Genomic DNA, 27,897 nt, shown 5'->3' on the forward strand with positions numbered 1-27,897 from the left:
TTTACAACAACACATCAATCCTATTCGGTACAGGTTCATAATATTTCAAAAGAACACACCAAAGAGGATGGGATTTTTCACAGTTTTATACAAAATGTAATCAATCATCAATGAGCAATAGACAAGTCAATCCAGATCCAGGTCATTTTGCTTTTTGTAGTGTATATTTGCTATTATACAGTGTATTCAAACTATGAATAAAGTACAGGTGCAGTTATATTTCTAAATTTACATCACAAACTTAACTATTAGCCCCAGTTTTTGTAATTAACAACATATTTTATTTCCACTGTAACCACACGAGTTCCAAAAAGGCACTAATATACAATACAGTGACAAAACAAGTCGAAAAATAAGGAGAACACGCACTTTCAGAAAACAGGTGCGACTGTCTTAAATGACAACAGCTTAACAAATACAATACAATAATCTGCTCTCCAAAAAGAAATAAAATACAATAAAAAGGATACCATAACTCAAATTGTACAAAAAAGAAAAGGAAAAAAATTAAAAAGAAGACTAAAGAATTTCCGGCTATGTCCCATACACTGATTGAGGAGCACTAAGGCTCTAACTCCTGTAAGATGACTGTTTCATTTTTTAACTCCATCATGGTGTGAGCCAGCTGGCACATTTTCTTGCTTTTGTTCAATCAATGTGCTCTCATTACTCTGACCTGTGGTTATCATGGGGTATCCCACTGCCTGGACTGGGATTAAATACTTAACACCTTCAGCATTCACTCCAGTTTTTATATTACTCGAGGTGTTTGCATATACCGCTGATCCTTGTGGTTCAGCCAGAACGTAATACTGGACACATCGATTTTCTGATTCTGTTTGCTGTCGTTCAGAGTCCGGACATAATATCAGTGAGGTATATTCAAGAGGTTCTGTAGGTTGACCTGAGACTTCATGCTCAACATCTTCAGTGGTTGACTCTGTTTTGACATCATCACATTGTGGATGATAATTTTCCTCTGTGTCCGATTTCATATTGCCATATTGTGGGTCGTACTCCTCCTCTTTAATCTGTATGTTTCCCTGTAGAGGGTCAAAATCTTCAGTGGTTGACTCTGTTTTGACATCATCACATTGCAGATGATAGTTTTCCTCTGAGTACGATTCTAGTTTCACATGGCCATGTTGTGAATTGTTCTCCTTTGTATTCTGCATGTTTGCCTGGAGAGGGTCAACATCTTCAGTGGTTGACTCTGTTTCGACATCATCACATTGCAGGTGATATTTTTCCTCTGCATCCATTTCCAAATTGTCATACTGTGGATCATGCTCCTCCTTCTTAATCTGTATGTTTTCCCGGCGAGGACTGCCACAAGCTACATCCACAAGATTCCTTTTCATTGGCTCTATCATTTCATCTGCTAAGAACTCTGTGTTCTTGTCATGGGACAAACCTTCCTTGTTATTTTTGAAACCATACAGAAAATGAAGCTGATTGGAATCTGAACAGTATCTCACTTGACGTACAAATCTATTCTCATTCATTTTCATGTTTGGTTCTTCCTGAGAAGAACAAACTTGATCAAGTTTATGTTTTTGATTTCTACCTCTACCCTTATTCGTCCTCTTGTTTGCTTTTCTCCGTGAATACTTTTTAAGTCTCTTACTTTGTCTCTTGTTGGGGGCAAGAACAAATGGCAACTTGAAGACCTCGTCCGCTCCGTATCCATATTTACGATAATTCTTGACCATGGTTTGGACTTTGGATGTAGTAGCTATGGAAAACTGCCAGCGCCTGTAATGTTGTGAACTAAGATCAAAGTTAAAGTCAAGGATGTCAAACACAGTGTGTGGCAAATAGTATCCTGTTTTCTTTGAGGCAAATTTATGTATCTCCAAGACTACAGCTCCAGTCAATAGGTTCAGGTTCAGTTTTCTTTTCTTTGCTGATTTTGATGTCACATCTAGTTCCAAACCTATCTCCGTGCAAATGGGAAAGCAGTTCACTGGTACCCTACTCTGATTTTTTGTTTTTGATTTCTCCACAGTGGAAGTGTAACTTGGCAGTGGGGCTCTTTCTTCCTTTGATTGAAGTGCCAGCTTCCTTTTTTTGATAGTGTCTTTCCTTTCACTTATCCGCAAAGCAGATGCCTCATCCAGTGTACTCACATGTTCAGGTTGTGTTCTGTGAGAAAATGTCTGAAGAACAAAAACTTCATTGAACCATGTGGGCCCAGCATCCTTTTGTGCCATCGCTCTACGGAACAGCTGTATAATATCCATGTGTCGCCAATCTTGTGTGCCAAGGCTGAAGTTGTGTTCAAGGACTTCTTGGATAACCTTGGGTTTTGTTGAACACAATTCTTTGGCAAAGTTAGCCACTTCAACCATTATCCCAACTGTCAATCCATACATGTCAAGTTTATCTTTTGGTTGGTCCTTCTTCACACACAGGTTCAAACCCAATTTCTTGCAAAGAGGGTAGCTGTCCATTATCATTTCCTCTATTGTCAGAGGAAGGTCAGAGGACTGATCTTTTTCAAGCTCTTGTGCAGGGCTGTCTGCATCAGCAGAAACCTTAGCAGTCATGGTATGTGGAAGATGATGAAGTATGTCTTTCGGGTCAGTTTCTTCCTCACCAATCTTATATTCTCTCTCTTGATAGCATTTGGGGCAATGGGTTGTTTTCTCATAAGTAGGCTCCTGTACAAACCTCATGTCAGGGAGTTCAAAAGGAATTTTCCTTCGAAGGGTGGAATCTTTATATGCAACCCGAGCTCTGATTTTATCCCAAGTTTGCTGAGCAAAGGCACTGCGATACAGCTCATTATGGAAATTCAGATAAAAATTATACTCCAGTATCTCTGTGATGAAATACTTTTGGGCTGACAGAAGTGCTGTCGCAAAAGTACAAATTTCAGCCATGATGCCATTGGTCAGTAATTTGAGATCAAGATTTTGCTTTACTCCATAGCCTACATTGAAATCAATGCCCAATTTCTTGCACCTGGAGTAAGAATAAAGTGGGCAATGTTCTCCATGAGGTATTGAGAAGATTTCCTGAATATGATTGGCCCGCAATTTCCAAAGCAATAAATTGAGCTCCTTTTGGTATGTGGTGTCAGGGTAAGAGTCTTTATGTTGGTCTATGAGTGAAGCCAGGGAAGAACCAACACTACATGCATCTAAATCTTGATCATTCTGTTCATCCGGTTTCTCATTTTTTATGTAGTCTTTTCTTCTCCTCTTTATTTTCCTAAAGGCCTGTGCACACTTTGATAGAGTCTTTTGCTCAGCCATTGCAGGAATTTGTGCAAGAATATTAATGGCAAAGTCAGAATCTCCACTCTGTGTCAGGTTGTGTCTGAGGATATCAAGACAGATCTGCTCAAATGTTCCACACAACTGTTCTGCAAAGTTTGCCACTTCATTCATTGCTCCATTGGTCAATGTATTGATATCCAGTTTTTTGTTTTGATGACGTTGGTTAACATGTAGTATCAGACCTATTTCTCTGCAGAAGGGATATGGATCCACAGTGATTGGTAACATATGTTTTTTGGTTTGAGAATGTGAATGCGGATGGCCAATGGGATCAACATTACACTCCTCCATTCTAGATACATTGCTGAGCTCAGGTTCAATACTTCCCACATTCTCTACTCCCTGGTCCTGGGCTGTCGATAAATATGGTAAATCAAAGATCTCTTTTGAGAATCTTACTGTGTCTTGACAGTCTTTCAGTTGTCTTACTGTATCCATCATTTCACATGTGAAAATATTTCTCTGGTATTTACTCTGGAAGTACAAGTCAAAGTTGTACTCAAGAATCTCCATTATGAAGTTCTGTTGAGATGCATTCATTGCAAGGGCAAATTTAGCAACTTCAAGCACAGCAGAGTTGGGCAAAGAGCCGTTACTGATATTTTGCATTGGGCCAAATCCAACATCGAATTCAAGGCCAACTTTGTTTGACCAGTAGAAGGGACCTAACTCAGAGAGTATTTGTTTTACACGGTTAGCACGCAACTTCCAGATGTTGTTCTCTGTTCCTATTTCCTCTTGTTCAATGTCACATTCATTTGGTTCATTTCTTGCAGTTTGTATTTGCTCTTCACCACCACAAAGCCCTTTTTGATCAGGCTGACTTGCAGATGAGTTCATTTTTGACTTATCGGCTGGTAAACTGGACCTGATGTAGGTGAGGCTCACGAAAGGTTCCCCACTACCAAGACAACTTGATTTTGACTGTCTGAGAATATCAGACCTCTGTGAGGTTATGTCTTTATCCAAACATATGTCAGTGCAGAAAGGAAGGGAGTTTTCTTTGCTTTGGTGATTTGTGTTTGACTTTTCTTCACTGATATTATGACTTGGCAGTTTGGCTTGTTCCTTCTTTGTTTGCAGTCCAAGCCTTCTTTTTTTGATACTTTCCCTCCACTCACTTCTCTGCATGACAGCATCCAACTTCAGTTTACCTACATGTCCAGGTTGTCTGTGAGTAGACTCTTGAGCTGTATATACCTTACTGAACCAAGCAGGACTGCCATCATTTTGTGACAGCTCTCTGACGAACAGCTCAGCAAATTTCACTTCTTGTCCCTGCATGTTGAAGTTGTGTTCAAGGACATCATTAATTATCTTATTTTTTGTTCCACACACTCTTTTGGCAAAACGAGCCACTTCAACCATTATCCCAAGTGTCAATACATGTGTGGAAAGCTTATCTTCAGGTTGTTCTTTGTCCACACACAGGTTCAAACCTATCTTCTTGCAGAGAGGAAAACTGTCCATTATTATGTCCTCTGTTGTTGAGAAGTTTGAGGACGGATCCTTTGCAGATTTTTGTGTGGTGCATTTTAAATCAGCAGAGACTGTGTTAGTCATGATATGTGGACGAGTATAATGCATTTCACCAGTGTCAGATTTATCCTGAAGAAGCATATGTTTTCTGTCTTGATGACATTTGGGGCAATAGCTGGAAGGTTCAGGGATGCTACTTAGGTCAGGGAGTTCAAAAGGCATTTTCATTCGAGAAGGGCTATTTTTTTTATACGAATTCTTTCCTCTAATTTTGTCCCGAGTTAGCAGTGCAAAGGCACTGCGCTGTAGCTCACTGTTAAAGTCAAGGTGAAAATTATGCTCCAGTATCTCTGTGATGAAATACCTTTGAGCTGATAGCAGTGCTGTGGCAAAGGTGTTCAATTCAACCATGATGCCATTGGTCAGTAATTTGAGATCAAGATTTAGTTTTACTCCAGAGCCTACATTGAAATCAATGCCCAATTTCTTGCACCTGGAGTAAGAATAAAGTGGACAATGCTCTTCGTGAGGTATTGAAAGTATATGCTTTATATGATTGGCCCGTAGTTTCCAAAGCTTTATATTATGCTTATCTTCCTGATCAATGCCAGTGTAACTGTTATCATTTTGCTTTGTGACTGTTGCCCCACAAGGACCAGCACTACTTGCTTTGGAGGAGCCAACACTACTTGCCTCAGAAGAACCAGCACTACTTCTATCTAAATTTGGGCTGTTCTCGCAATCCAGTTTTACATATTTTAAGGGTTTTTTTCTTGTGCCCTTTATTTTCTTCTCGATGCTAAAACAATTTGACAGATTTGTTTGCTCCATTATAGCAGGAATTTTTGCAAGAATATTTCTGGCAAGGTCAGAATCTCCACTTTGCAAATCAAGATCAAAGTTATGCCTAAGAATGTCAAGACAGATCTGCTCAAATGTTCCACACAACTTTTCTGCAAAGTCTGCCACCTCAGTCATTGCTCCATTGGTCAGTTTGTTGATGTCCAGTCTTTTGCTCTGGTGATGTTGGTTAACATGTAGCTTCAGACCTATTTCCTTGCAGAAGGGATAGAGATTCACAGTTGTTTTTGACATATGTTCTTTGGTTTCAGCATGTGAATCAGGAGGAAACACCAGAGCAACAACACACTTCTCCATTTTCGATGCACTGCCAGGTTCAGAATGGACATTGCCCAAGCTCTGATTTGTCATGTTCACTGATGACATGGGGAGATGGAAAACCTCTTTTGAGAATTTGACTGAATCTTCACAATTTTGCAGCTCTTTGACTCTGTTCATAATTTCACATGCAAAAAGATTCTTCTGGTGCTGACTCTGTGGGCCAAAGTCAATGTTGTACTCGAGAATCTCCGTGATGAAATCCTGTTGGGATGAATTAATTGCTAAGGCAAATTTAGCAATTTCAAGAAGAACACAATTAGGCAACGTGTCAACACTGATGTTTTTCTTTGGGCCAAATCCAACATCGAATTCAAGGCCAAATTTCTTTGATCTGTAGAATGCTCCAAACTCTTTGTTTGGCGAGGAGAGTATTTCTTTTACACGGTTCGCACGCAACTTCCAGATGTTGTTCTCTATTCCCATTTTCTCTTGTTCAAAGTCACATTTGTTTGGTGCATTTCTCAAAGTTTGTATTTGGTCTTCACCACCACAGAGGCCTCTTTTCTCAAGTTGACTTGCAGGTGGTGTATTCATATTTGAGTTTTCCTCTTGTTCCATGCCACAATCATTACCAATGTCTGAGTCTAGATCAGACTCTCCTTGAGAACAAGAGAGGCTATTCTTGGTTTCACTTTTCTCTTGTTCCATGTCATATTCATTGACAATGTTTGAATCTAAATCAGACTCTTCAAGGGGAACAGTGTAGGTGGATTCTCTTTCCATTCCCTCTTGTTCCATGTCACAGTTAATTTGTACATCACTTGCCGTCTGTGTTTCCTCTTCACGTTCAAGACGTCGTCTTTTCTTTGGTTGACTTGATGAATTTTGAGCAAGCACAAATGGCAGTTTAAAGACCTCGTCTTCTCTGTCATGTTCTTTAGGATATTGTTTGACCAACTTTTTGATTTCAAATGCAGTTGCTGTGGAAAATTCCCAGCGCCTATGATGTTGTGAGCTAAGATCAAAGTTATAGTCAAGGATGTCGTACAGAGTTTGTGACAAATTATGGCATGTTTTCTTTGTTGCAAATGTATGTATCTCAAAAACCGCAGCTCTCGTCAGTAGCTTCAGGGAGAGTTTTTTTTTCTTTCCTAGTTTTGATGTCACATCCAGATCCAAACCTATCTTTGTGCAAATGGGATAACAGTTGGCATCCATCTTTTTTATCCTGCAGTTGTCTCTGTTTTTCATCTATAGTGATCTACTGGTGTCTTCTTGGTCACGTGTCTTCCTGTGTTTAGTTAGGGAGAAAAAAAGGAAATAAAGGATATACACTGCATCTCAGCCTCAAACAATATTTAAATGTATTAATCGTTTAACATTTATCACATTAAAGTACCAAACTTTTTACAGTTGTGGCTTCCCAAATCTGAGGATTTGTGGGTTTGTCTCTTTCTTGTTAATTTAATACCTTCGGGTGTTTGTACTGCTGATGAGAAAAAGTCAGAGGTCTTTGGTTCTCTGTTACTTGTGATAGGCATTAAGCAATATCTGACACTGCCTTGGTCAAATGATTGGTCATTCTATGTAAAACACTATTTTAATTGCAATTAAGTGATATGCATTTCTTTATTTCTTTAGAAATTAGAAGTAGTGATTCCCAAGCAGCAATGTGCAGGGGCTGATGTGTTTTGATATGTTTTACTTTTCCTGTAGTGATGGATACTTATTATATTTAAGACTAATTAAACCCCGGTTAAAAAGTTTTGTAAGTACGTACTCATGTGTCAGTAAAAGATTAAGACATCTCTAAGCATTTCAAGCACTGTACATGCTTTTAGTTATTTGTTTAAAAGAAATGTCTTGCTACTTTTTGGTTTGGATGCAACTGTTTGAATAAATTGGCTTAAAAGCTTTAGCCAAATTAATATAAACTTTTATAAACCGACGGAGTTTCTCTCTAAACAATTGTAAATGTAGTGTTTTAGAATTTAGTTTGAAACATACCTCATGAGACATGATTTAGATTAGCTGAGAGTTCCTCCAGATGTCTGGCCCACACTGTAGGTCTGCACCCTCCTTGGACAGACAATGGGTCTGTGCTGGTACAGGGCAACCCTGAACGAAACAAGTTTGGATGTTTGTTAATTCAAGCATGCCAAGCTTGCAGGGCATTCCAAGAAGTATTCAGATATTTTAATTCAGTAAGAGTAATAATACCACAGTATAGAAAAAATGTTACAAGCAAAAGCCCTGCATTCAATATCTTACTCAAGTACAAGTGCAAAAGTTTAAAAATATACTGAAAGTAGGCCTACTCAAAGTTCAAGAACGTATTTTGCAAAAAGGCTCATTTCACACTTGTACATATATTAAAATTGTAACTGTTTGTTTTGGTTTTGAGTTCGATTATCAACAGTCTCTCTACAGAATCATTGACCCCATCTTTAATACAAATATCAATAGAGTGCATCTTTTCCAGATGATGAACCCATCTGAACACATTTAAGATGGCATAATGTCAACATCTCGTTTTCTACCCCCAAAGTCCCAAATCTGGTGACCTGTGTAAACTAATTTATTTTTTCTGCATTAAGGAATGGTTAATTCAGATTAATAGTTACAATCCATGTTCATGCCAGCTTCCCATTGCTGTGTATGGCAATACATTGTTGCTGTTGTTGTTGTTGTTGTTGTTGTTGTTGCCGCCATTGTTTCTTTTCTTTTTGCGATTATCGCACTAACGGCTGATCATTGCTCACTTTTCAGCCATTGTTTGATGAGGAGAAAGAGGCGAGTCCTGCCATGTTTTTCTATGTGAGAGTAGCACGACCCCCGCCATGATCGAAATAAAGCATAAAAAACGTCTGTATACCTACCAAATTTGGGTTGAGTTGTGGGCTGATCAGTCACGGAACCATGTTAACAACCAGGCACTGTTTCCCAAACGATATCTTCATGCACAGTTAAAGGATTAAAGTCTCTCAACTGCAGCAGCGATTTATGCGGTTCTTCCTCAAGAGATGGCGGAAAAAGAAGGTCTTAGCGCGGGAGATTTCAAAATAAAAGCGTCTAAGAACGAGAGATTTGGAAGTTGGAACGTTTTCGAAACGTTTCGTCACTTCCGGTTTCGTCACGTAGTTCGAGCCTACATCGGAATAAAGTTAATATGTATGTAAAAAAAATAAATAAAAATAAAAATAAAGTTAATATGTATTATTACTATTAGATAAATGAGAAATCAAAGCTGAATTTGGATTGAAATGTCTCGAAAATTGTACAGTTTAATCACATTTCGATAAGGTACCATAAGAGATAAAGTTTTTTTCATTCTGGCTGAAATTGCTGTGCACCATTTGCAATACAAAGAGGGGTGCAGGCACAAAGCACCAAGTAAGAATTACCATACCAAGGTGAGAAAGCAATGAATATGCAAATATAAAATAGCTGCAACAAATAGTAAGTTTAAGAACTAGACCAGAGCAAGGTTCAAAAGGTAAAATATAAAAAAAACTTTCTGACAGGTGTTTTCAAATAAATATCAAATAAACCAAATGTGTCTGAACACAGTAAGGTCATCCTTAATGGGAATCCACTGAAAATTTCATAAAATCTAACATTTAAAAAAAAAACAACAACTTTGATTTATTTATAATATGGGGACATTACAAATTTGTTATGTAGTTTGAGGGGACTCTCCCTTTGTATTTCTCAAAAAGCGTATGAGAAAATCTCACCAACACTTGAATGGTCGTAGTGAGGGTCTCCCACCAAAGGAACCTATTGGAAATTTCAGCTAACTTGTGAATCAGGTCAGAGAGGATCCTTTGATTTTTTTACCACTGAAGCTCACTTTTCTAACTAAAAAAATGTAAAACAACTTAAAAGTTTTATATAAGTTTTAATTTCATATAATATGTAATATAATGCCTTTGCTTTGCACTTTGGAAAATAAATAAATTCAAGAGATGCTTTTACAATTGCCTTTCTAAGTGGTAAATCTAAAAATAAATCCAAACAGAGCAGGCAACAGCCGTTTATTTCAACAAAGAAAACACCCAGCTACTTAAATACATAGGTTTTTTTTTGCCAATTACTCCATAAGAAAACTCAAATATTTCATTCAACCATACGAACCAAAAAAAAAATCCTACAAATTAGGTTTTGCATTAGTGTTAGCATGAGATGTCAGGGATAATTCTCTGTAATATTCTTGTAAGCAGTGCAGTAAAGGCTTTTGAGATGGCCTTGTAGCCTACATACTGAATGTTGAGAAGCATTTGACTTCCAAAGCACAAATTCTTTACTTTTTGAGAGAAATGACACAAATACAGGAGAAAAATCATATCCTTTTGACATAGACTGCAGAGAAGTTTGGCATAAACTGGGAAATGTTGGCATTTTGCCACCTTGTAGTTAACATTTTAATGTAAATCATCTACAGCTTATGTTTACATGTTGATACTTAACCACTGCTTGGTTGCATAATTGCATCTTGTTGGTGCCACACATTAAAATGTTCTATTTTTCTTTATCTTGTATCAGGGCAGATACAGTGTTGTGCTGATTGGGGTGTGTTCAGAAGGCTCTGAAAAGCTGGTTCGGCATGTATCCCAGGTGTAGGAAGGAAGACTGGGCTTCTCTCTCGAGGTTTGCCAGCTCCTGGACCGTTGGGGCCAAAACGTCCACGTGACCCTTGTAGTTACCACCTAGTAAAGCGTAACAGATTTGTTGGTCAAAATCAATGTAATATATGTGTTTAGCCAAGTTACCAGCGAATCCATGCAATAACTGTGGATAGTTTGTATATCAAAAACCAGCAGTAACTGGAACTGAAAACCATTCTACCAGTATGGGTAACACACTCATCAGTGACTGTTTAACACATACCTCCCAATGCCCTACGCTGACCATAGGTGACCTTTCCATCAAAATCATCCACAGGTACTTTAATGTCTGGCTCACACTGGGTGATGGTGCACTTTAGATGCTCCTCAATATCTGACAGGAGCTGCAGTGAGAGAAAATGGACAAAGGACACACTTTTAGTCCACAATAGGTAAGTGCAGAAAGATATCAAATTGTGACAGGGTCAAAAATGCTTTCAGTGCTTTCAAAAGAAGCAAAATTATAACCCTTTGAAAGCTGAGCAAAACACAGGAAGAAGTAACAAGTTACCAGAGAAGTACCTGAAATTTAACAATAAATAAAGAAAAAGAAAAAAGGTCAGAAAAAAATCAAATAACTATATACTTATAAAAAAGAAATAAATATGGGCAAAATAGTTATTTATAATAGTTATATATATATATATATATATATATATATATATATATATATATATATATTATTATCATCATTATTTTTTATTTATTTTTTTTTTTTTTTTTTTTACATTTTCCTATTTTTTATTCTTTTTCATTTCTACTATTATTAATTAACTTACTAATATTTCCTCTCTCTTTTTAAAAAACTATTTTTCAGGTAATTTTCTTATTTCTCATTTGTTTCATAATTTATTGCAATTTATGTAACATATCTTTCCAAGTTGCTAACTGGCTTTTTAGCTATGTTTTTTTTTTTTTAAAAAAAGCAACACAATTTGCTCAGTTTTCAAAGTTTTAAATGCAAGTAAAAGGCGCCAAAAGCAGCGCAAGATGACTGATGTTGACCCAGGTTTCAAAGGGTTAACTGCTCACTAGGGTTTCAATATAAATACATTAGATATCACAACAGACACACTCCAATCCCTGGGGTGCTGTTTCTGCCAGGATGACAAATGCATCTGCTTCCTATCAAATAATTTAAAAAATCTCTCTGCTGAATCAGTTTTATTCCTAACAACAAATTTTACACGTTGCCTCAGCCTGATTAAGTTTGTGTCTGCATCTTTGTTCACCTCTTTCTCGTTGTACCAGATAGTGCAACCTCCATCCTCCTTCAGCCGGGTGTTGTAGCAGCCTCTGCCTCGGTTTGGGCAAACGTGGTACCACACCTACCAATTCAGAAAAATTCAAGTCAAACTATTTTCAAACCTAATCAGAATTAGTTTTCAGCGTACGTCTATTATTCACCCTACCTTCTCCTTCTCCATAGCAACCAAGGAGATGGCCAGTCCCATTCTGCAAGTTAAAAGGAAAGGAGATGATTTGAAATCAAAAAAAAGAAAAAGAAAAAGAAAAATCAGTATCAGTTGACCCCTACGTGAGTATGAGGGCAAAGACGGTTAAAATGTTTGAGACGGATGTATCTATTTTTGCACACAAAGGGAGCATAAGTAAGCAACTAAGTTACAATGAAGACTGTTTCTATACATGAATGTGATTTTCAGAACGCTATATATCACACAACGTAAAAAATATAATAATTCCAACACTTTCTGAGCCGTAACACACAAACTGAGTCATTTTCAAGAATGCCAGTGCTCACCTCTCGGCTCTCCCAACTCTACCGATACGATGGACATAGTTCTGCTTCTCATCTGGCAGGGTGACGTTAATCACTGGAGAACAAAGATGAAAGTTGTCAGAGCTGATGGCAGAAAGTGGACTTAAAGATACAAAATACAGCAAAGTATTCTTTTTTAATGAACACTGCATATAATCAAGGTATGTAGGAGTGGAATATAGTTACCATATGGAACCCCATGGACGTCAATTCCTCTGGCAGCTACATCTGTGCAGATCAAGTGCCTCACTTCTTTTCTCTGAGAGCACAGGAAGATGTTTTAACATTGACAGACAAGTTGTAATTTGTAAAATGGTTACCATTAAATTGTTCTTTTACCTTGAAGCGCTCCAAGTTAGATTTCCGCTCATTGGGCTTACGATCACCATGGAGACAGACGCAGGAGAACTGGTGGCCTTTACTGTCCGGACCTGAAGAAAGGAAACCAACAACAGATTATGTCTATATTCTTTATCAGTGACTACGTTTACAAGCACACTTGTATTCCTATTCAGAATTTAATACAGGTCATGTAAACAGCATATTCTGTTTTGATATTCGGACTTAGGGTTTTATCGAAATAAAGCATTTTCAGTTTAAGACATGTTGGACTTCAGCCAGGAGCACTCTTTGGTCATGTATACAGCGCATTCGGAATAAACATATCATGCTTTTTACTGAAGTTTGCATCCCACGGCCTCTTGCCTGTTGTTATGTGTAGCTCTGTGTTGTACGAAACCCATTTAGCCACCAGTTTGCACAGCTGGGATAGAGATGCATGCCTAAACAAAAAGCCCACGTCTTGTTCACAAGGAGAAACCCATCTTGTAAACAGTATGAAAGACCTGAATGTCAACAGGTTTTTAAGATATGTAAAAACAGTCCAACACATCTATCAATGGTGGAAAACTTTGAAAAAAATATTTAAATGCAAAGCAAAAAAAAAATGGAAACAAGCAGCAAGTTCCATTCTTCCATATTTTGACACAATGAACAACATGTCAGGGCATGTTAATCTGAGTATACATGGCTGTATGTAAACAGGAATATTAGTTGAACATTCACCTTCATAAACCATGTAAAAAAAGTTTAGTAGAAATATAGTCTTTTGAGGAATAATGTCAAAAAACAGAATATTTTATGCATGTAAACAGTCGGTGTGTGTATGCAATGTGATGTTGCAACTTTTAAAATATCAGGTTCACTGATTGCAGAAAAGTGAAACTTTAGTGGGCTTAATGCCTCCTACCTCCACCCTGCTGAATGAAGTACTGCTCCATGTTGTCACAGTCAATCTTGGTGCGACAGAAGATTATGGCCTGGTCCATCTTGTGCTCTTTGATGGCCCTCACTGTGTACTCGCCCTTCAGCACCTTGATTGCTTCTGACCACATTTCTAAAACACACACGCACGTTTTTGTTCTAAATCAGGTCTTTTCATAGAAGGCAATGACTACATGATATCTGTGTTATTGTTAATGTTATTGTTAATGTTAATGTGATGTACACTGATAAGAGATGCCCTTCAAGGAATATATCATTGACACATCAGCCTTGAGTGATACATTCAAATGTTGCAAACTGTGCTTTGTGTCTGCTCATACCTGCAGAATTGGCTCCTGGTCTGGTGTTGTCTTTGGCGTGAACTTCATCAGTCTAAACAAAGCAAAACAGATAAAAGGAGAAAAGCTTTGTCAACATAATCATCTAAAGAAATAGCAAGATACAAGCTAATGAATGTGTTAAATCCTCTACGGTGCATCAACAGCACCATCCATTGTGCCCTTGGCCCGACACGACGGACTCACCCGGATGTGGTTCCTGCCCAGGCGCTCCCAGATACGATCGCTTTTGGGATTGACAGGCACCACTACATGGTGGACAGTCTCGGGGACAGAGTCCTCCCCTTTCAGGTCCACCCATGTGGGAAAGTGCATAATCCGCTCAGACAGCTTCTTCACATCAAATGAATGCAGCGTGGCTGAACAAACGATCACCTTGGAGAGACGATGTCAATTTAAGCACATGGACACAACTTGAAAAGAGTTCACTTGGACTTTCCCTGTCTTACAGAAAAAAATATATTTTATCTTATGTGCTACCTGGTGAAGACCAGAGAGTTTTCTTTACATACAATACATTTGCAATGCACATAAAAAGTTTGAAGAAAATACACAAAGACTGCTCTGAATGTCATCAAACTGTTCTGCCTAGATTGCAGTTTAAAAAGTGATTGTTATACGTGCAGTTTATCTTCAGTGTTACCTGCAGCCTCTTGCCATCAGAAGTGACCTGAGGGATTTGGTTATGGATCCTGTTGATAAAGTCTGTATAGCCTGCGGTCAGAAGGCCATCCTAAAGGATGCAGAGAACACAGACAAATAATAACTGACTTCAGGGATTGTTATGCTATGAAAATCAACGATTTAAAAAACAGTCAGTTTTATAGGTTGTGAAAATTAAATCAAAAACAAAGATTTTTCCTCTTACCTGTAGTGCCATTAATCAGTCTAGATCATTTTGCTGTGAGTTACAGAGTTAGAGTTACATGAGAAGGTGAACGCCTCCTTCCGTGTCAGGATTTGGTTGGCGGGTGTGATTCGGTAAAAACAAAATAGTTCCTACAGAAAACTGCTCACGACAAGGTTTGTGGATTTCCTTGAGTAACCAGGTCATAATTTCTGGAAAGAGACATTGCTGTTGAGTTTTTCAAAGTATTTTTTTGTGCTTTAAGCACATCAAGCCAAGTGCCATCTTGTTTCATCATATTGGAGAGAAGAAAGACATCTCTATGGCCGATACCTCCAACACTTGGCAAATAACAACATCTAGATTGATAAACCACACGACAGGTAAGAGGAAATTTTTTTTGATTTTGGTGTGAAATGTCCCCTTAAAATACAGTAGATGTGTTGTACATACACACTCATCCAGGACCAGGAAGCGCACTTGGGAGAGACTGAGCTTCCCAGTGGATATAAGGTCGTCCAGTCTGCCAGGTGTTCCCACAACAATGTCAATCTAATAATAAGATGAAACAGGAGAGGGGACGTCTGTTAGTGAAAAGTGGTTTTAACTCTGTTTTTTCTCTTAATAAACTCTCAGTAAACTCAATTAAATGTGTGTTTGTAGACACTTTATATCACCTACCCCCTGTTCCAGAGCAGCCAGCTGGTCTTTGGCAGCCACACCACCAATCACCAGCAGGTTCCTGTGACAGATCAACCAATTACTGCATATGCTCATGTCAATATTTAAAATTAGGCACTGGTACCATCTGCTGGTATAAAACAAGAACTACATATATACTGGACAAAAACCCCTAACAACTGCAGCATGCATTGACTAAAGTAAAACAGTACATACAATAATATAATAACTTGAAATTCTATAGCATCCAAAAATGCTGCAGGCATAGTTTTGACGTGGCTCATTATTACATGTGCATTTTCTGTACAATTCATAGTTTTTACAATATTTATGCCGACAAATGTTGACACCAGCTCTGTTTAGTTATACCTGAGTTTCGGGTTATCCACATATTTCCCACATTGCTTGACATTGTTGAGGGTTTGTTCCGCTAATTCTTTAGACGGCTCAATGATCAGGGCTTTGGGAGCGTTGGATGATGCCTTCACCTGACTCACTTTGGCACTTCCTGCACAAACACAGAGCAAAAACAACTATTCAACACTGGAATATGCCAGTGACATTGTCTTAGTGGTGATGAATTCATACGTGCATAAGCTACAGTAAAAATAAAGCTCTGTTGTCTTGTTTTAAAAAGCCTGGTGGAAGAAAGCTTTTATTGTGAAAAGATCTAATGCATTATCTAATGTCATCATCAAATTATCTCTGGTGTCTGTATGAGTGTATGATATTAACATAATAACCACGTTATATTTTCTTGCTGCACTTGAAATGAGGTAGCATCCACACACCTGTCTGAGTTGATTTGACCATGTGGCCCTCTGGCGCCTTGTCCAGGGCAACAAACCCACTCTTAGGGGCATTTTTAAAGTCTTCTCCACCAAAGTTGAACTTAAGCTCTGCATTCTGGCAAAAAGATAAGAAAAACAGCAATTTTTAAAATGCAAATCAGGCACCAGTTTGGCTTCTTTTGCACCATTTTGATGTGTTACCTTGAGCACACAGGAGGCAAAGAAGGCCTGATTCTTCACATGCTGAGGAATGTCAAACGCCAAACCAAGGTCATTACCTGAAGGAGGAAAACAGAGAGAGAAGGGGGCAGGAAACATGAGTAAAATTGCTTATTCAACACCGAGCCTGCATGACTTGCACAATCATGATAATGACAATGATAAGTAGTGAGACTACCGTTTTTAGAGAAGGAAATTTGGCCCTTGTCTAGATCCAAGTAGCATCCGATAGTGTCGTGCATGGTGAACTCCTGCAGAGACAAAATGCCAAAGCGAAAACAGGTTTGACAATGATACTCCTAACTGTTTACATATGTATATATTATTAAATTATTGTTACCTCTCCGTAGCTGTCAAACTGCTTGTTGTTGGATTTCTTTCCAGTCCCTCCAAAACCAAAACCATACTTATCAGTTCCTAGAGAGAAATTAAGAGTTTTAATTTGATTTAATATTTTTCTATCAAGACAGTATATTTTACTTGTTGTATGTTCTATAACATGGCAATTGTGACGTGCAGAGGAGCATACCCAAATCCAGGGCTGCCTGACTGGTGGACCAGCCAATGCGACACAGACCCTGGTCATGACAGGTCACCTCATAGTAGTATTTCCCTGGACACACAAAGAAAAAAAAAAAAGATACTTTCATTGTTAGTCTGTCAAATAAAAATTTGGTTCTCTGTGAAATGCACGCATTCTGCCTTGAAATCCAATTTGCCTTGTTCAAAGTATTTGTGTGCATTACACACCTTTGGTGACCCCTTTTGTAGAGCGACAGCCGTGCCACTCTTTGAACTCCCTGCTCTGGCAACACAGTCCATCTGGACCGATTGCTGTAGAGGTAAAAACAAAAAGTGTCAGGAGGGAGAGGCCACAAAGTATCAAGCTGGTATATGACACTACATGCTTATTTTTCTCCTCTTACCAAAGGCTGTACTACGGTCATAAGGATTCATCTGCCAGCTGTTGAAAACTGAAAAATTAGAAATAAATAGGGTAAAAATACAGACAAGGAAATGACCTGAAAAAGTTGTGAAAGGTTTTTGAAAGCAGCAGACAAGGTATGTCCATCCAGGGTTCAGAGGGTTAAAACCAGGAGGTGGCAAAACTCACAGTACTATCTACAATTCAATCTAGACTCGTACCAAGATATTTACATCACATCAATGTATTGTGCAGCCCTGACTGCAACCAAATAAGTCACTAATATTAGAGTGATCTTACTGGCTCCTCCAGTCTTGATGGACGCTCTGCCCTTTTTGCCCTCCTGTTGATCCTTCAGGGTCTCATACACGATCTGGATCACTGGGATACTGAAGGCCTGAGGATGGCAAGTAGATGTGCCTTAATGTTTACATGCATCCTGCAGTGGTTAAACGGATAGTTACGATTTTGTTAAGTGGGGTTTGATGAGGTATTTATCCATAGTCAATATGTTACAAACAGTAGATGTCAGTCAGCACACCCCCTCTTTGGTGAAGCAGATTGGAGTCCGCCACTGAAGCTAAGCACTGTACTGCTTTACAGAGGTCAGCAAAAAAAATTATTTTAGCTGCTTAAAAAAAAAAATCAATCTCAGTCTAAGGGTGTGCTATATTAAGAGTATTTTCACCGCTTTACTTTGAGGTCAGACACTGATTTCCAAAAGGGAAAATGAAAATTCAATTGCTCTTTTCAAAAATAAAAATAAAAATACTGATTTAACTTTGCTAAATTAGGAAGCTGCTGGTCTACTGTTGCCTCAATGAGCTCAATTTGTTTGTGTTATTGTGTTATTTAAAAAGGGTTAACTCAGATTCACAGACGTCACACAATAACACAAACAAACTATCTGATCAAAGCAGCAGAAGATCAGCAGCTACAGTGTTCAGTGAGTTAAAATGACTATTTGTCTCCATGGAGTCCGGTGGCTTTGACAACAGACGGGGAACATGTAACGGAAAGTAACGGAATAGAAAAGCTGTAAAAAACACTCTCAATATAGTGCAAACTTAAAACTGCTATTGATTTTTTTTAGGTGACTAAAACAGATTATGTTGCTGACTCCCAATCCACAGCAGTACATAACTTTTTTTCTGTGTCAGACTCCAGCTTGCTTCTCCAAACTGTGGGCGAGCTGACATACACTTATTGTTTCTAATACACTGACTATGGACAAATACCACATACAACCCCACTCCCAAAAATCTGAACCATGCCTTTAAGTTGTATTTTAAAAATAAGTGCCTGTCAAGTACTTACTCCTGTTTTGCCGCTACCAGTTTCTGCTGCCTAAAAAAAGAGAAGAGAATGACATGTTAAATGTGCAAAGTGTAAAGTTTGAGTCTGAAGGAAACAGAAACAAAAAGGTTAAGTGCAAAACTTCACACCCACTTCACCACTTGTTTCAGCAACTCCCCTCGGACAAACGTTTCACATCATCTCTGACCGTTTTATTTCCATCACTATATACTTTTTAAACATGGCAAAATACTCACTACTTTTTCAATGTAACTTTGCACACGTGGTTTTGTTGATCTATAGAACTGTTGTGTGATTTAATGTGAGTCTTGTGGGCGTGAATGCTTTTTTCATGTTGTTTGAGCCCCGAGCAGAAGGAGTTTTCTGTCACTATATGACAGACAGACAAAGATTTTTTAATCTTGAAACTTACCATAAGTACATCTCCTCCTCCAAGAATAAGGGGGATAGACTCTGCCTGGATGTCAGTAGGTAGCCTGAGATAAATAGTCCAGTGTTAACTGTTACAGCAACAAGTGGCAGCTATAAAAAAAACAGGACAGAAAGCAAAAAAAACAGGCATGATTTAGCAAAATATCCCGGCCGGCTTTACTCACAGCCAGTCCATCTCTTCCACAGCCTGCGCGATTTCAGGCATAACTCCCATTTCTGCCAAACAAAAGACATATTTTAGAATTGAGTACGCTCTTGCAGCTTCTAAATGTGAAGTAAAACACAAACGCGACGTCAACATTATGAAATAAATAAAAATATCTCACCAGAAAACGCTGCCATGATTGCTCTTACGAACGCAGCTGAACCGGAAGGAACGTGTCTCGGTGCAACTCTATTAGTGGGCTGCTCCAGCAGATGTACGCCATTGGTTCCGCTTAGCGAACTAACGGTTAGTTTATAAAGTACACTAAACATTTTACCACGCATATGCAGAGACAGTCAGGAGCACATACTCATATTTTAATATCACATCATAGTAGCAAGCCATTATTGTGTTTTTTTTAAAATTATAATTAATTTTCTCTAAGCGGTGAGCTACAGTTTCAAAACGCGGTCCCCTTATATGTTTGTCCCCTGCGACTCGCCGTAGACGACTGACAGCTGGAGTTCAAGTAAATATGGCCGAAGAAAGCTTGATAGAAAGCGAAGATGAAAACATTTTGTACGATTTACTTGTTATTACTGAATGGCCGCCGGAGACGGACACTCAGGTTTGCCAAACTTTCATTTTTAACCGTTTTCAGTTTATTATGTGCATTTTTGTCGAACATTTATTTGTAAAAATGGTCCCCGAAAGTCAACTGCAATCAGTTGTGTGGGGTTAAACCGCTCAAAGCCACGTAGCATGAACATACATTGCTTAGATAAGTCCTCACGTCGACATATAGTGTCGTTTTCATATTTTATTATATTTACTTGTGCAAAAGGCAGTTAAATTCCATTTATGAGACAACGTTCGTATTTTGCGCCATTAAGGGGCTGTTCTTTATTTATCACAGGAGGAGCTGGTTTATCTTCTTTGAGTCTCCCTGAATGACTTTAAAACGTAAAATTCTCCCTCCACCAAAAATGTATTGTTAGGTTTTTAAACCCTTTGATGTTTGAAAGTTAAAAGTCTGTTTTAATGCTGGAGTATATATATATATAAAGTGAGTTTGATGACATGTCAGTATTTAAAGCTTAGATGTGTTTTTTTTTTTTTCTGATGGACTTCATACATAATCATCATACATGATTTGTCCAAATACAGTCTGAAATTTGAAAATCCAATGACAATTTCTGTTTTTTACAGATTATGATAAATGGTGTACTTTTGGCAATGTTTTTGATTAAATTGGTGGTAAAATAGATACAAAATATAATCATTTAAAGTTAAATTAGTCAAAATATTTGACATGCCTCCTCCTTTTTGCACCACTTACTCCCCTCTCAGAAATAACGAACAGTCTTTTAGGAAGCTATAGCTTAATAAGTATGTGGCTGCTAGACTAACTTTGGCAGTGTCATACATAAATGATATTACGGAGTAAAGAATTCATGGCTATTCCTTTTGAAGTTCAGTGTTAACCAATAATGAGTGATGACCTCGACACTACTGACAGGCTCACTTTCTAACATTTGCAGTTACGAGGCAACAAGGAGCACAACACCTCACTTATTGCAAAAGCAGTCACGGGTAAGTTCTGATTTTTTTTGTATCCTAATAATGAAACTCATGTTGAAAAGGGGCACTTTAATATATACCTAACATCTGACCGTTGACCCTTTCTAGATTATATGTGTTCGCTTTTGAAATTAGCAATTACTTTTTTATTGAAATAGGGAAGGCCACTGAGAGCAATCTCTCTTTTACAAAGACACCCTGATTTCAGTGCAAAAAAAAAAAAATAATAGATGCGCACAAAAGTTACGGTATACATCAGTAATTTATAAAATAATAGGAGAACTGAAAGGTTACAGTATGTATCAACAAATTATACTAGAAACAGGACAAGGACATTAAGAACTTACCTACTTTGCAACTCTTCAAACTTAATATACGTCTTGAGTTTGCTTTCAACAGAATACAGTGTAGGACCGGTACCAAGCTATGTTGAAATTTGCTGCTAAATTCGCCTGCAGTTGAAGCTACTGTGGTTTTTTCTGTATGTGTTGTAGAAAATTCAAAATCTACATATCTACCCCAGTCTGAAATAAAGAAAGGATGCATTATAGGGATCTTATCATAGGCCTTAGTATGCAAGATATCTTAATTATTTAACACATTATACCTCATCACATTTGCATGTTTGCACAGTCAAGATTATGCTGGCTTGACTGTGATGAGTTTCTTTATAGCTCAGGAAATGTATTAATCCCAAATCCTACAGTAGGAGGTGTCAGAGTCATTGATGAACATGGTTATTAGTTCTGGAAGGTGCTGTTGTCTGGTATAATAAGACATCCTTTGAGTGGATAGAGGTAAATAGACTGTTTTTCAGGTCTCACACTATCACAAGTACTGTCCCTCTTGGTGCACCCATGTTTGAAAAAAGCATGCAAAAGTGTCCTCAAGGAGCCCCATGAGGTACATAAAAATTATTAAGTGCCCTTTTAGTAAAGTTAATGTGATTTATACCCCTTTCCCACCAAAATTAACACTAACACAGTTTTTTTCAGACATGAGTAAACCTGCTAGTAACAGACTAAAGAGTGCATTCCCATTGCCAGTGGCTTCTGTTGCTGATTGGCTGTTTTCAGTCTTGTAAAGTTCTCCAAGGGAGTTCAAAAGAGGAGAAGTCACAGTCTCAAATGACATCACAATATTGGGGTATAACACATGGGAAAGCTGGTCTGTAGGTGCTGAATGGCTCAGTAGCTGGCGCACTATCATAGAACCAAAAAGCCCGTAATAGAGAACCAAAAACAAATGCTGTCTACGTGCAAATGTTCTATAGTATATATGCCACAATCAATGTGAGCATATCCAAACGTTCTGTCAGGCTGAGTACTTTGAAGGAGGCTAAAAATACAGCACCCAAAAAGCACCTGAGCAGACATTAAACCTTTATTTTCAGCGCCATCTGCTGTAACCCTCCAACATCGCATTTCCAGTGACATTGTGCATGTGTCATACCCCACACTCCCGTGGGGTCAAAAAACGTGTCCCAGCCTTGTAGTTGCCATTATTGTCGGCACAGCTGCCTGTTCCATTAACACAGACAGACCTCTGGTGGCGTATGATATGCATTTATTAATTTTATGGGCGATCATTAAAATAAAAATCAGATTCTAATCTCAATTCAGGTCGTGAAAAGAGACAGACTCTATCACAATCAATAAAATATCTCATTACTTTTTTCTTACAGGGCCATTCCGCTTAATCTTGCACTACTTGTGGTACAGGTAAGTTCATCATTATAATGCTGACAGGTGCACAAGACGCACCAGTATTATTACTCAGCGTAAAGGACTGACATGGCTCATGAAGCCGTGACTCATGCTGCTTATTATGATTTTTAGAATCATACAGTGACTCTATACACGCTTAACCACTTACAATTATAAGCACAGTTATTCTTTTTAATGTCTGTCAGTCAGCTTATATATGAATCTGGGACCTTTTGAATGTAAATGTGATGTGCATGTGAGTGCATTTTCCAGGCGCTGATCAAGGAAATAATTTTCAAGGACCAGTTGTAATGTGCTACAAAAGAACTTAAACATTTACACAATGAGAACTCTGTTTTAATGCTGGATGATGGATATAGTGCTGTGTCCTTATAGCAGCACTTTACGCTGTACTACTTAAAAAAGAAAATAATCACAGCACTTTTTTTTTACCCATTGTAAATAATCAGATGTAACCTTGTTCAGTTCAATTACAGCCACATAATATTAACCTGGAATCAACATATTTGTAAATAACAGCTTAAAGCTGTACCTTGTTCCCTCAGTGCAAATCCTTCAGATAAGTTTAATTTGCCACATGCTTGCAGAAGCTACAATTTAGGAAATATGACAATAAAAGCTAAAGCAAATACATTTTTGCTCTGGGAATTATCCTGCCTGTGGTTTCACAGTTTAGTCGGGGTGTACTGAATTAAATATTACGTTATATTAGGGCTTTAGGTGTCTTATTTTTTTCCTAACTTAGATTAAAGGGAAAGTTTATTTGCATCTATTTGCAACAAATGTGAGCAGAACTATCTGTACTTCCTGAGATCCTCTGCACCAAAGTTTCATAGATAAAATCCTGTATTTAAGATGTATATATTTGTTTACACCCTGCTCTCACGGCACACTATCTGTTGGAGCCTGTTAACAGATGGCTGGATTCATCCAGCAGTGGATTCTTTAATGCTGCAGCACCGCGGCCTGCTTATCCGCTCAGCAGTTGGTTAGCTAGCACCATCAATAACCTTGTTAAATATTTAAGAACTCCTCTAGCCTTGCTTGTCTTTTAGCTCTCTTCCTTTTTTGGATGAGAAAGGATCGCAGATTTTATTAGAAATTACCAAACAGAGTGAGCAGACCGCCCTCCACATGCTGTGACATTTCTATTTTCAGCAGAAGCTTCTAGCAGTTTTTCTGTAGCCCAAAAACAGAAAAGACCAAAATACAACGACAATGAACTTTAAAAAGCATAATTTTAACTCAGCAACAAATAAAAACAATTCAATCCAATACCATATATACGTTTGCACTGCCGATGAACTTGAAATATCTCAGCTGTCTGTGGAGTTATTACTCCAATAATGCGCTTTCGGATTCACATTTCTGGCAGTTTATTAAGTGTACATTAAATAATCACCAAATGTAATCAATGAATCAAGCTAATTTTAGTGGCCATTTGATTTTTAATTAAATTTATTACTATTTTATTTAATTTAACTGTAAATTAATTTACATTAAATATACTCGAGTTTGATTGAATATCTTTTTTTTTATAATTAATACTTTAATTCATTTAAAATTTCAAGATGTTAGCAAGCGGCCATTCAGAATTTCATTTCATTACAAATTTTAATTTAACTTAATTGAAGTTTTAGTGTTATTGAATTTATTTAGTTTAATTGCATTACATTTGTTCATTTAACTTAATTGACATTTTAAACTAATTTGTATGTAGTTTTATTGAACTTAATCTAATACAATTTAAAAAAAATGTGTTTTCACTTAAAGGAACAAATCACCCCAAAATTAGAAATGCATATTTTTCTTCTTTTGTGTTGTGCTATTTAATAATCTAGATTGTTTTGCAGTTGCAATGTTGGAGATATCAGCCGTAGAGATGTCTGCCTTCGACATGAAGGCTTACATTTCGCGCTGTCACAAGCACCAGCCTTTTGTCAGTGAATAGATGCAATGATATGGTTGGTGGCTGTAGCTCGGTTGAAAGAAAATAGTCCCTCCATGAAACTGCTCACAACATCTGTGGATTATCTTGAATAACTGGGTTGTAATTTCTGGAAAGAGACATTGCTGTTGAGATTTTCAAATTTATTTTTTGTTGCTTTGAGCATAACAAGCCAAGTGACATCTAGTTTCATTATATTGGAGAGAAGACAGACATCTCTACGGCCGATATTTCCAACACTCGACAACTCAGATCAAAACAATGTGAACTGATAAACAGCACTACAGGTAAGAGGAAAAATATGTATTTGTTTATGTTTTTTTTCATTTAATTTAATTCTAAGTTTATTTTATAATTTAGATTTAAGGTTTTATTTAGATTTGTGCTTACTTACTTTTTCATTTTGTAATCTAATGGACTCATGCTCGCAATTCCATGTAATGATAAATATGTTATTTCTCATTCGGTCTCTCAGATAAAAGTACTCTCAGCGACTTTGTGAAAAGTTCTTAAGCGAAAACTCTATTCTGGGAACTTCTCACACTGTTGAGAAGGACTCCTGGGAAGATAAGACACTCACTGTAGATACTGCACTTATTAATGTGTTCATCGTCTGATTGTTTTGTTTGTTTAATTCTGTAAAACTCAGCCCCTCCAGCTCGTCTCTGCCTCTCGGTCTCGTCCGCCTGGCAAACAAGCAGATCAACTGGCAGCTGGTGCTTGCAAGGTACAACACACACACACACACACACACACTCTGATCAATACCTGAATGTGGGCTACTTTGTTGCTGACATGCACTGAGCCTTCCTCTCCTCTGGATTGCTCTCCCTTTGTGTTTCCCATCAACCAATCATTTAATTGTACTCGTTACGACAGACAAACGTAGAAAGGCTGTTTTTAATTGGCTATCGATTCCACCATGTAAGACAGTGTTAAGCGTGGTCAAACGATGCTGCGGATGTCCATTAGTTTGATGTGCTTGATCCTTCCATTTGGGTTCTGGCTGCCCTTAAATCTCTCTTCCTCATTTCATTCCCTCTGAAACTATCTTTGCTCTGTTTAATGCCCCCAATTATTATTGTTCCTTCTCTCTTTTAGCCGTCCAATGTGGGTCCTTATTCCAGACTTTATCTTCCATCCAAATGGCCCTGTTAGACACACACACACACACACACACACACACACACGCATACACACACACACGCACGCTCTTATCTTCCTTAATCACCCCAGACGGTCTTCATTTCATCCCCCGCCTTTAAAAATCTTGGTCATTTGTTCACTTTTTTTTCTTCTGCTCTTTTTGTGTGTTCTCTCTCTTTTATTTCTTTCTCTTCACTCCTGATTGTTCCCTTGTTCTCTCCACAGTAATGGCAAACTGTTGGCGGTGGTTCAGGACCAGTGTGTGGAGATTAGGTAACTATTATTGAACTCTTTCTGTTGTTTGAGGCTCTCTGTCAGTGTGTGCAGAGCGATAGAGAGATGTTTAATTAATGGGGTGGTTTATTATGTTTCACTTAAAAAGAGCCACAGTCTCAGGTTGTATGTAAAGAATGGAGTTTTTATTTAAAGCATCAATACATTTAGTAACAATACAATGAGTTATAGTAAAAATATTTGTGTAGGCAAAGGCAGCGGAGACTTACTTTCATCTCTTTGCTGGTCATTAAAAAAATAGGCAGTAGAGCGTAAGAATTATTTTCACAAAAATTTCTTTTCTTTTCACATGTTTAAAAAATTATAACATTATAACATTAAAACTATACACACAAGATAGACCATATTAACAACAAACCACCAACATGCCACAAACAGATGCCACAAAATGAGTAAAAAAAAACAACACAGAGACAAAGACACTATTACCAAAGAACAAAACAAAGAAAATTACATTCATCATGATCATCAGTCTTAGTCTGGAAAATAAAAAAAGGAAATGTCAAACTTTCTTTTTCTTTCAGTTCAAAAATAAATCTCTTACCCAGTAAAATAACTGTATTTTGTGGCGTCTTCGTTTCTTCTGATCGGATAGTAATCCGGTGAGATCCACCCTCTGATGAAAAGTTGTAGAAACTTCTGTAATGTCAGAGATGCTTTGGCTTGTTGTGACTTTTATTATTTGATTGCGCCATGGTGTAGCTTCATTTCTAAATGAGAGTGACAGAAAGCCCCTGTATAGAATACCTATTGTGGCACTTAAGGCAACTCAAAAATAACGCTAGCAAATTAAAAATATGAGTGCTCCCTAAATGCTTCATTTATTTGTGTGTGTGTGTGTGTGTGTGTGTGAAGGATAGACGAGGAGACCAAAGCATACATACACATGAGTATGTTTGTGCTCATTTCGAGTGGTTGTAATTATTTTCAGACACAAATCCAATTTCCCCCGTACACAGAGAGAATGTGCTCACTCAGCAATGAGCTCTATTGACACAATGTAGTGCTTCAAATGGGGGAAAATTGAAATGAAAATCGATGGCGATGAAGCAGGTATACAAATACGTATTGCTCTCGAGAGGCTAACAAGAGTTAAACTGAACGCAGAGCTTCGGCTCAGAAGACTGCTTTGCTCTTGACCCTCTGCTTAATTGGAAGTCATTTTAATGCACACATCATTATGTAAAAACCCGGAGTGTGTTTCTGTTCTTCACTACGCTCGGGACTGTGTTGTGGTTGACCTGCTGTAATCGAGAGCAATCAAGCCTCTCCTCTTAAGCCCCGGTTTGATTTTGTGAGTTTCTGCGGTGTCCTTTGTTCGCACCACTGTTGTTTAATCACAGAGTGTTTTATAGCCTTGCTTTATGGCATTTGTTGGTGTGAGGGGGTGTTAAGTCAGCTCAAGGCCTTATCCACTGAGCTCTGTTTAAGAGTCTGTCTAAACACTGCCTACTTTCGAGGCCCTGTCTGCTTGATCCATTGAGCTACTTCAGTTGGCAGCCCATCAGTGGCGATTAGAACCAACCTTATACCAGGGCATATGAGGCTGAGAGTGTGTGATATTGCACAGTTGAGTGTGTGTATCCTTGTCACGCAGTTTAACGCCACAGATGTTTCATTTTCTGTGTGTGTTTGCTCCTCAGGTCTGTGAGAGATGACTTCGGCTCAGTCATCGGGAAGTGCCAAGGTAAGATCATCTCCCCTCCTGTTTTATCAGCCGCATGCAGACATGTTTTTTAACCTGTCGTCTTCATTTACAGTATCATAGCTGTGCCTGAGTGTCTGAGCCTGTTTGTGCACATGTACTTTGAGTTTGTTTCAAAGAGAAATATCGACCACGGGGGCTAATTGGAATGTGTGAGGGAGACTGTGAACAGCAACACAGATAAT

The 27,897-nt window shown here is 38.0% G+C and overlaps 3 protein-coding genes across 3 annotated transcripts in view; 1 reads left to right on the plus strand and 2 right to left on the minus strand.

The window, feature by feature from the left end:
- Positions 1–70: 70 nt before the first annotated feature.
- On the minus strand, positions 71–8,893 carry LOC121955449. The gene is made up of 3 exons (XM_042503415.1): positions 8,765–8,893; positions 7,893–8,003; positions 71–7,176 (listed from the first exon to the last, which is right to left on the minus strand). Exon 3 carries the CDS (start codon positions 7,134–7,136, stop codon positions 594–596), a length of 6,543 nt encoding a protein of 2,180 aa, XP_042359349.1. The 5' UTR covers positions 7,137–7,176; positions 7,893–8,003; positions 8,765–8,893; the 3' UTR covers positions 71–593.
- Positions 8,894–9,907: 1,014 nt separating this feature from the next.
- On the minus strand, positions 9,908–19,538 carry ddx1 (DEAD (Asp-Glu-Ala-Asp) box helicase 1). Its single transcript, XM_042503859.1, has 26 exons — positions 19,493–19,538; positions 19,331–19,382; positions 19,147–19,210; positions 18,735–18,764; positions 17,718–17,814; positions 17,419–17,466; positions 17,243–17,326; positions 17,022–17,105; positions 16,833–16,909; positions 16,671–16,743; positions 16,475–16,551; positions 16,274–16,388; positions 15,852–15,990; positions 15,483–15,543; positions 15,255–15,353; positions 14,598–14,687; positions 14,141–14,329; positions 13,937–13,988; positions 13,582–13,728; positions 12,672–12,763; positions 12,519–12,591; positions 12,315–12,387; positions 11,965–12,007; positions 11,785–11,880; positions 10,776–10,896; positions 9,908–10,594 (listed from the first exon to the last, which is right to left on the minus strand). Exons 1-26 carry the CDS (start codon positions 19,506–19,508, stop codon positions 10,464–10,466), a joined length of 2,223 nt encoding a protein of 740 aa, XP_042359793.1. The 5' UTR covers positions 19,509–19,538; the 3' UTR covers positions 9,908–10,463.
- Positions 19,539–19,836: 298 nt separating this feature from the next.
- nbas (NBAS subunit of NRZ tethering complex) overlaps positions 19,837–27,897 on the plus strand; it is a 220,608-nt gene continuing 212,547 nt past the window's right edge. Inside the window, exons 1-6 of the mRNA XM_042503247.1 lie at positions 19,837–19,939; positions 20,853–20,904; positions 22,577–22,613; positions 25,217–25,294; positions 25,939–25,986; positions 27,651–27,694. Coding sequence (XP_042359181.1) covers positions 19,847–19,939; positions 20,853–20,904; positions 22,577–22,613; positions 25,217–25,294; positions 25,939–25,986; positions 27,651–27,694 — 352 coding nt within the window. The 5' untranslated portion in view covers positions 19,837–19,846. The remainder of the gene's footprint in view (positions 19,940–20,852; positions 20,905–22,576; positions 22,614–25,216; positions 25,295–25,938; positions 25,987–27,650; positions 27,695–27,897) is intronic.

Source organism: Plectropomus leopardus, chromosome 16, assembly GCF_008729295.1.
Source record: "Plectropomus leopardus isolate mb chromosome 16, YSFRI_Pleo_2.0, whole genome shotgun sequence".
NCBI classification, from domain to species: domain Eukaryota; kingdom Metazoa; phylum Chordata; class Actinopteri; order Perciformes; family Serranidae; genus Plectropomus; species Plectropomus leopardus.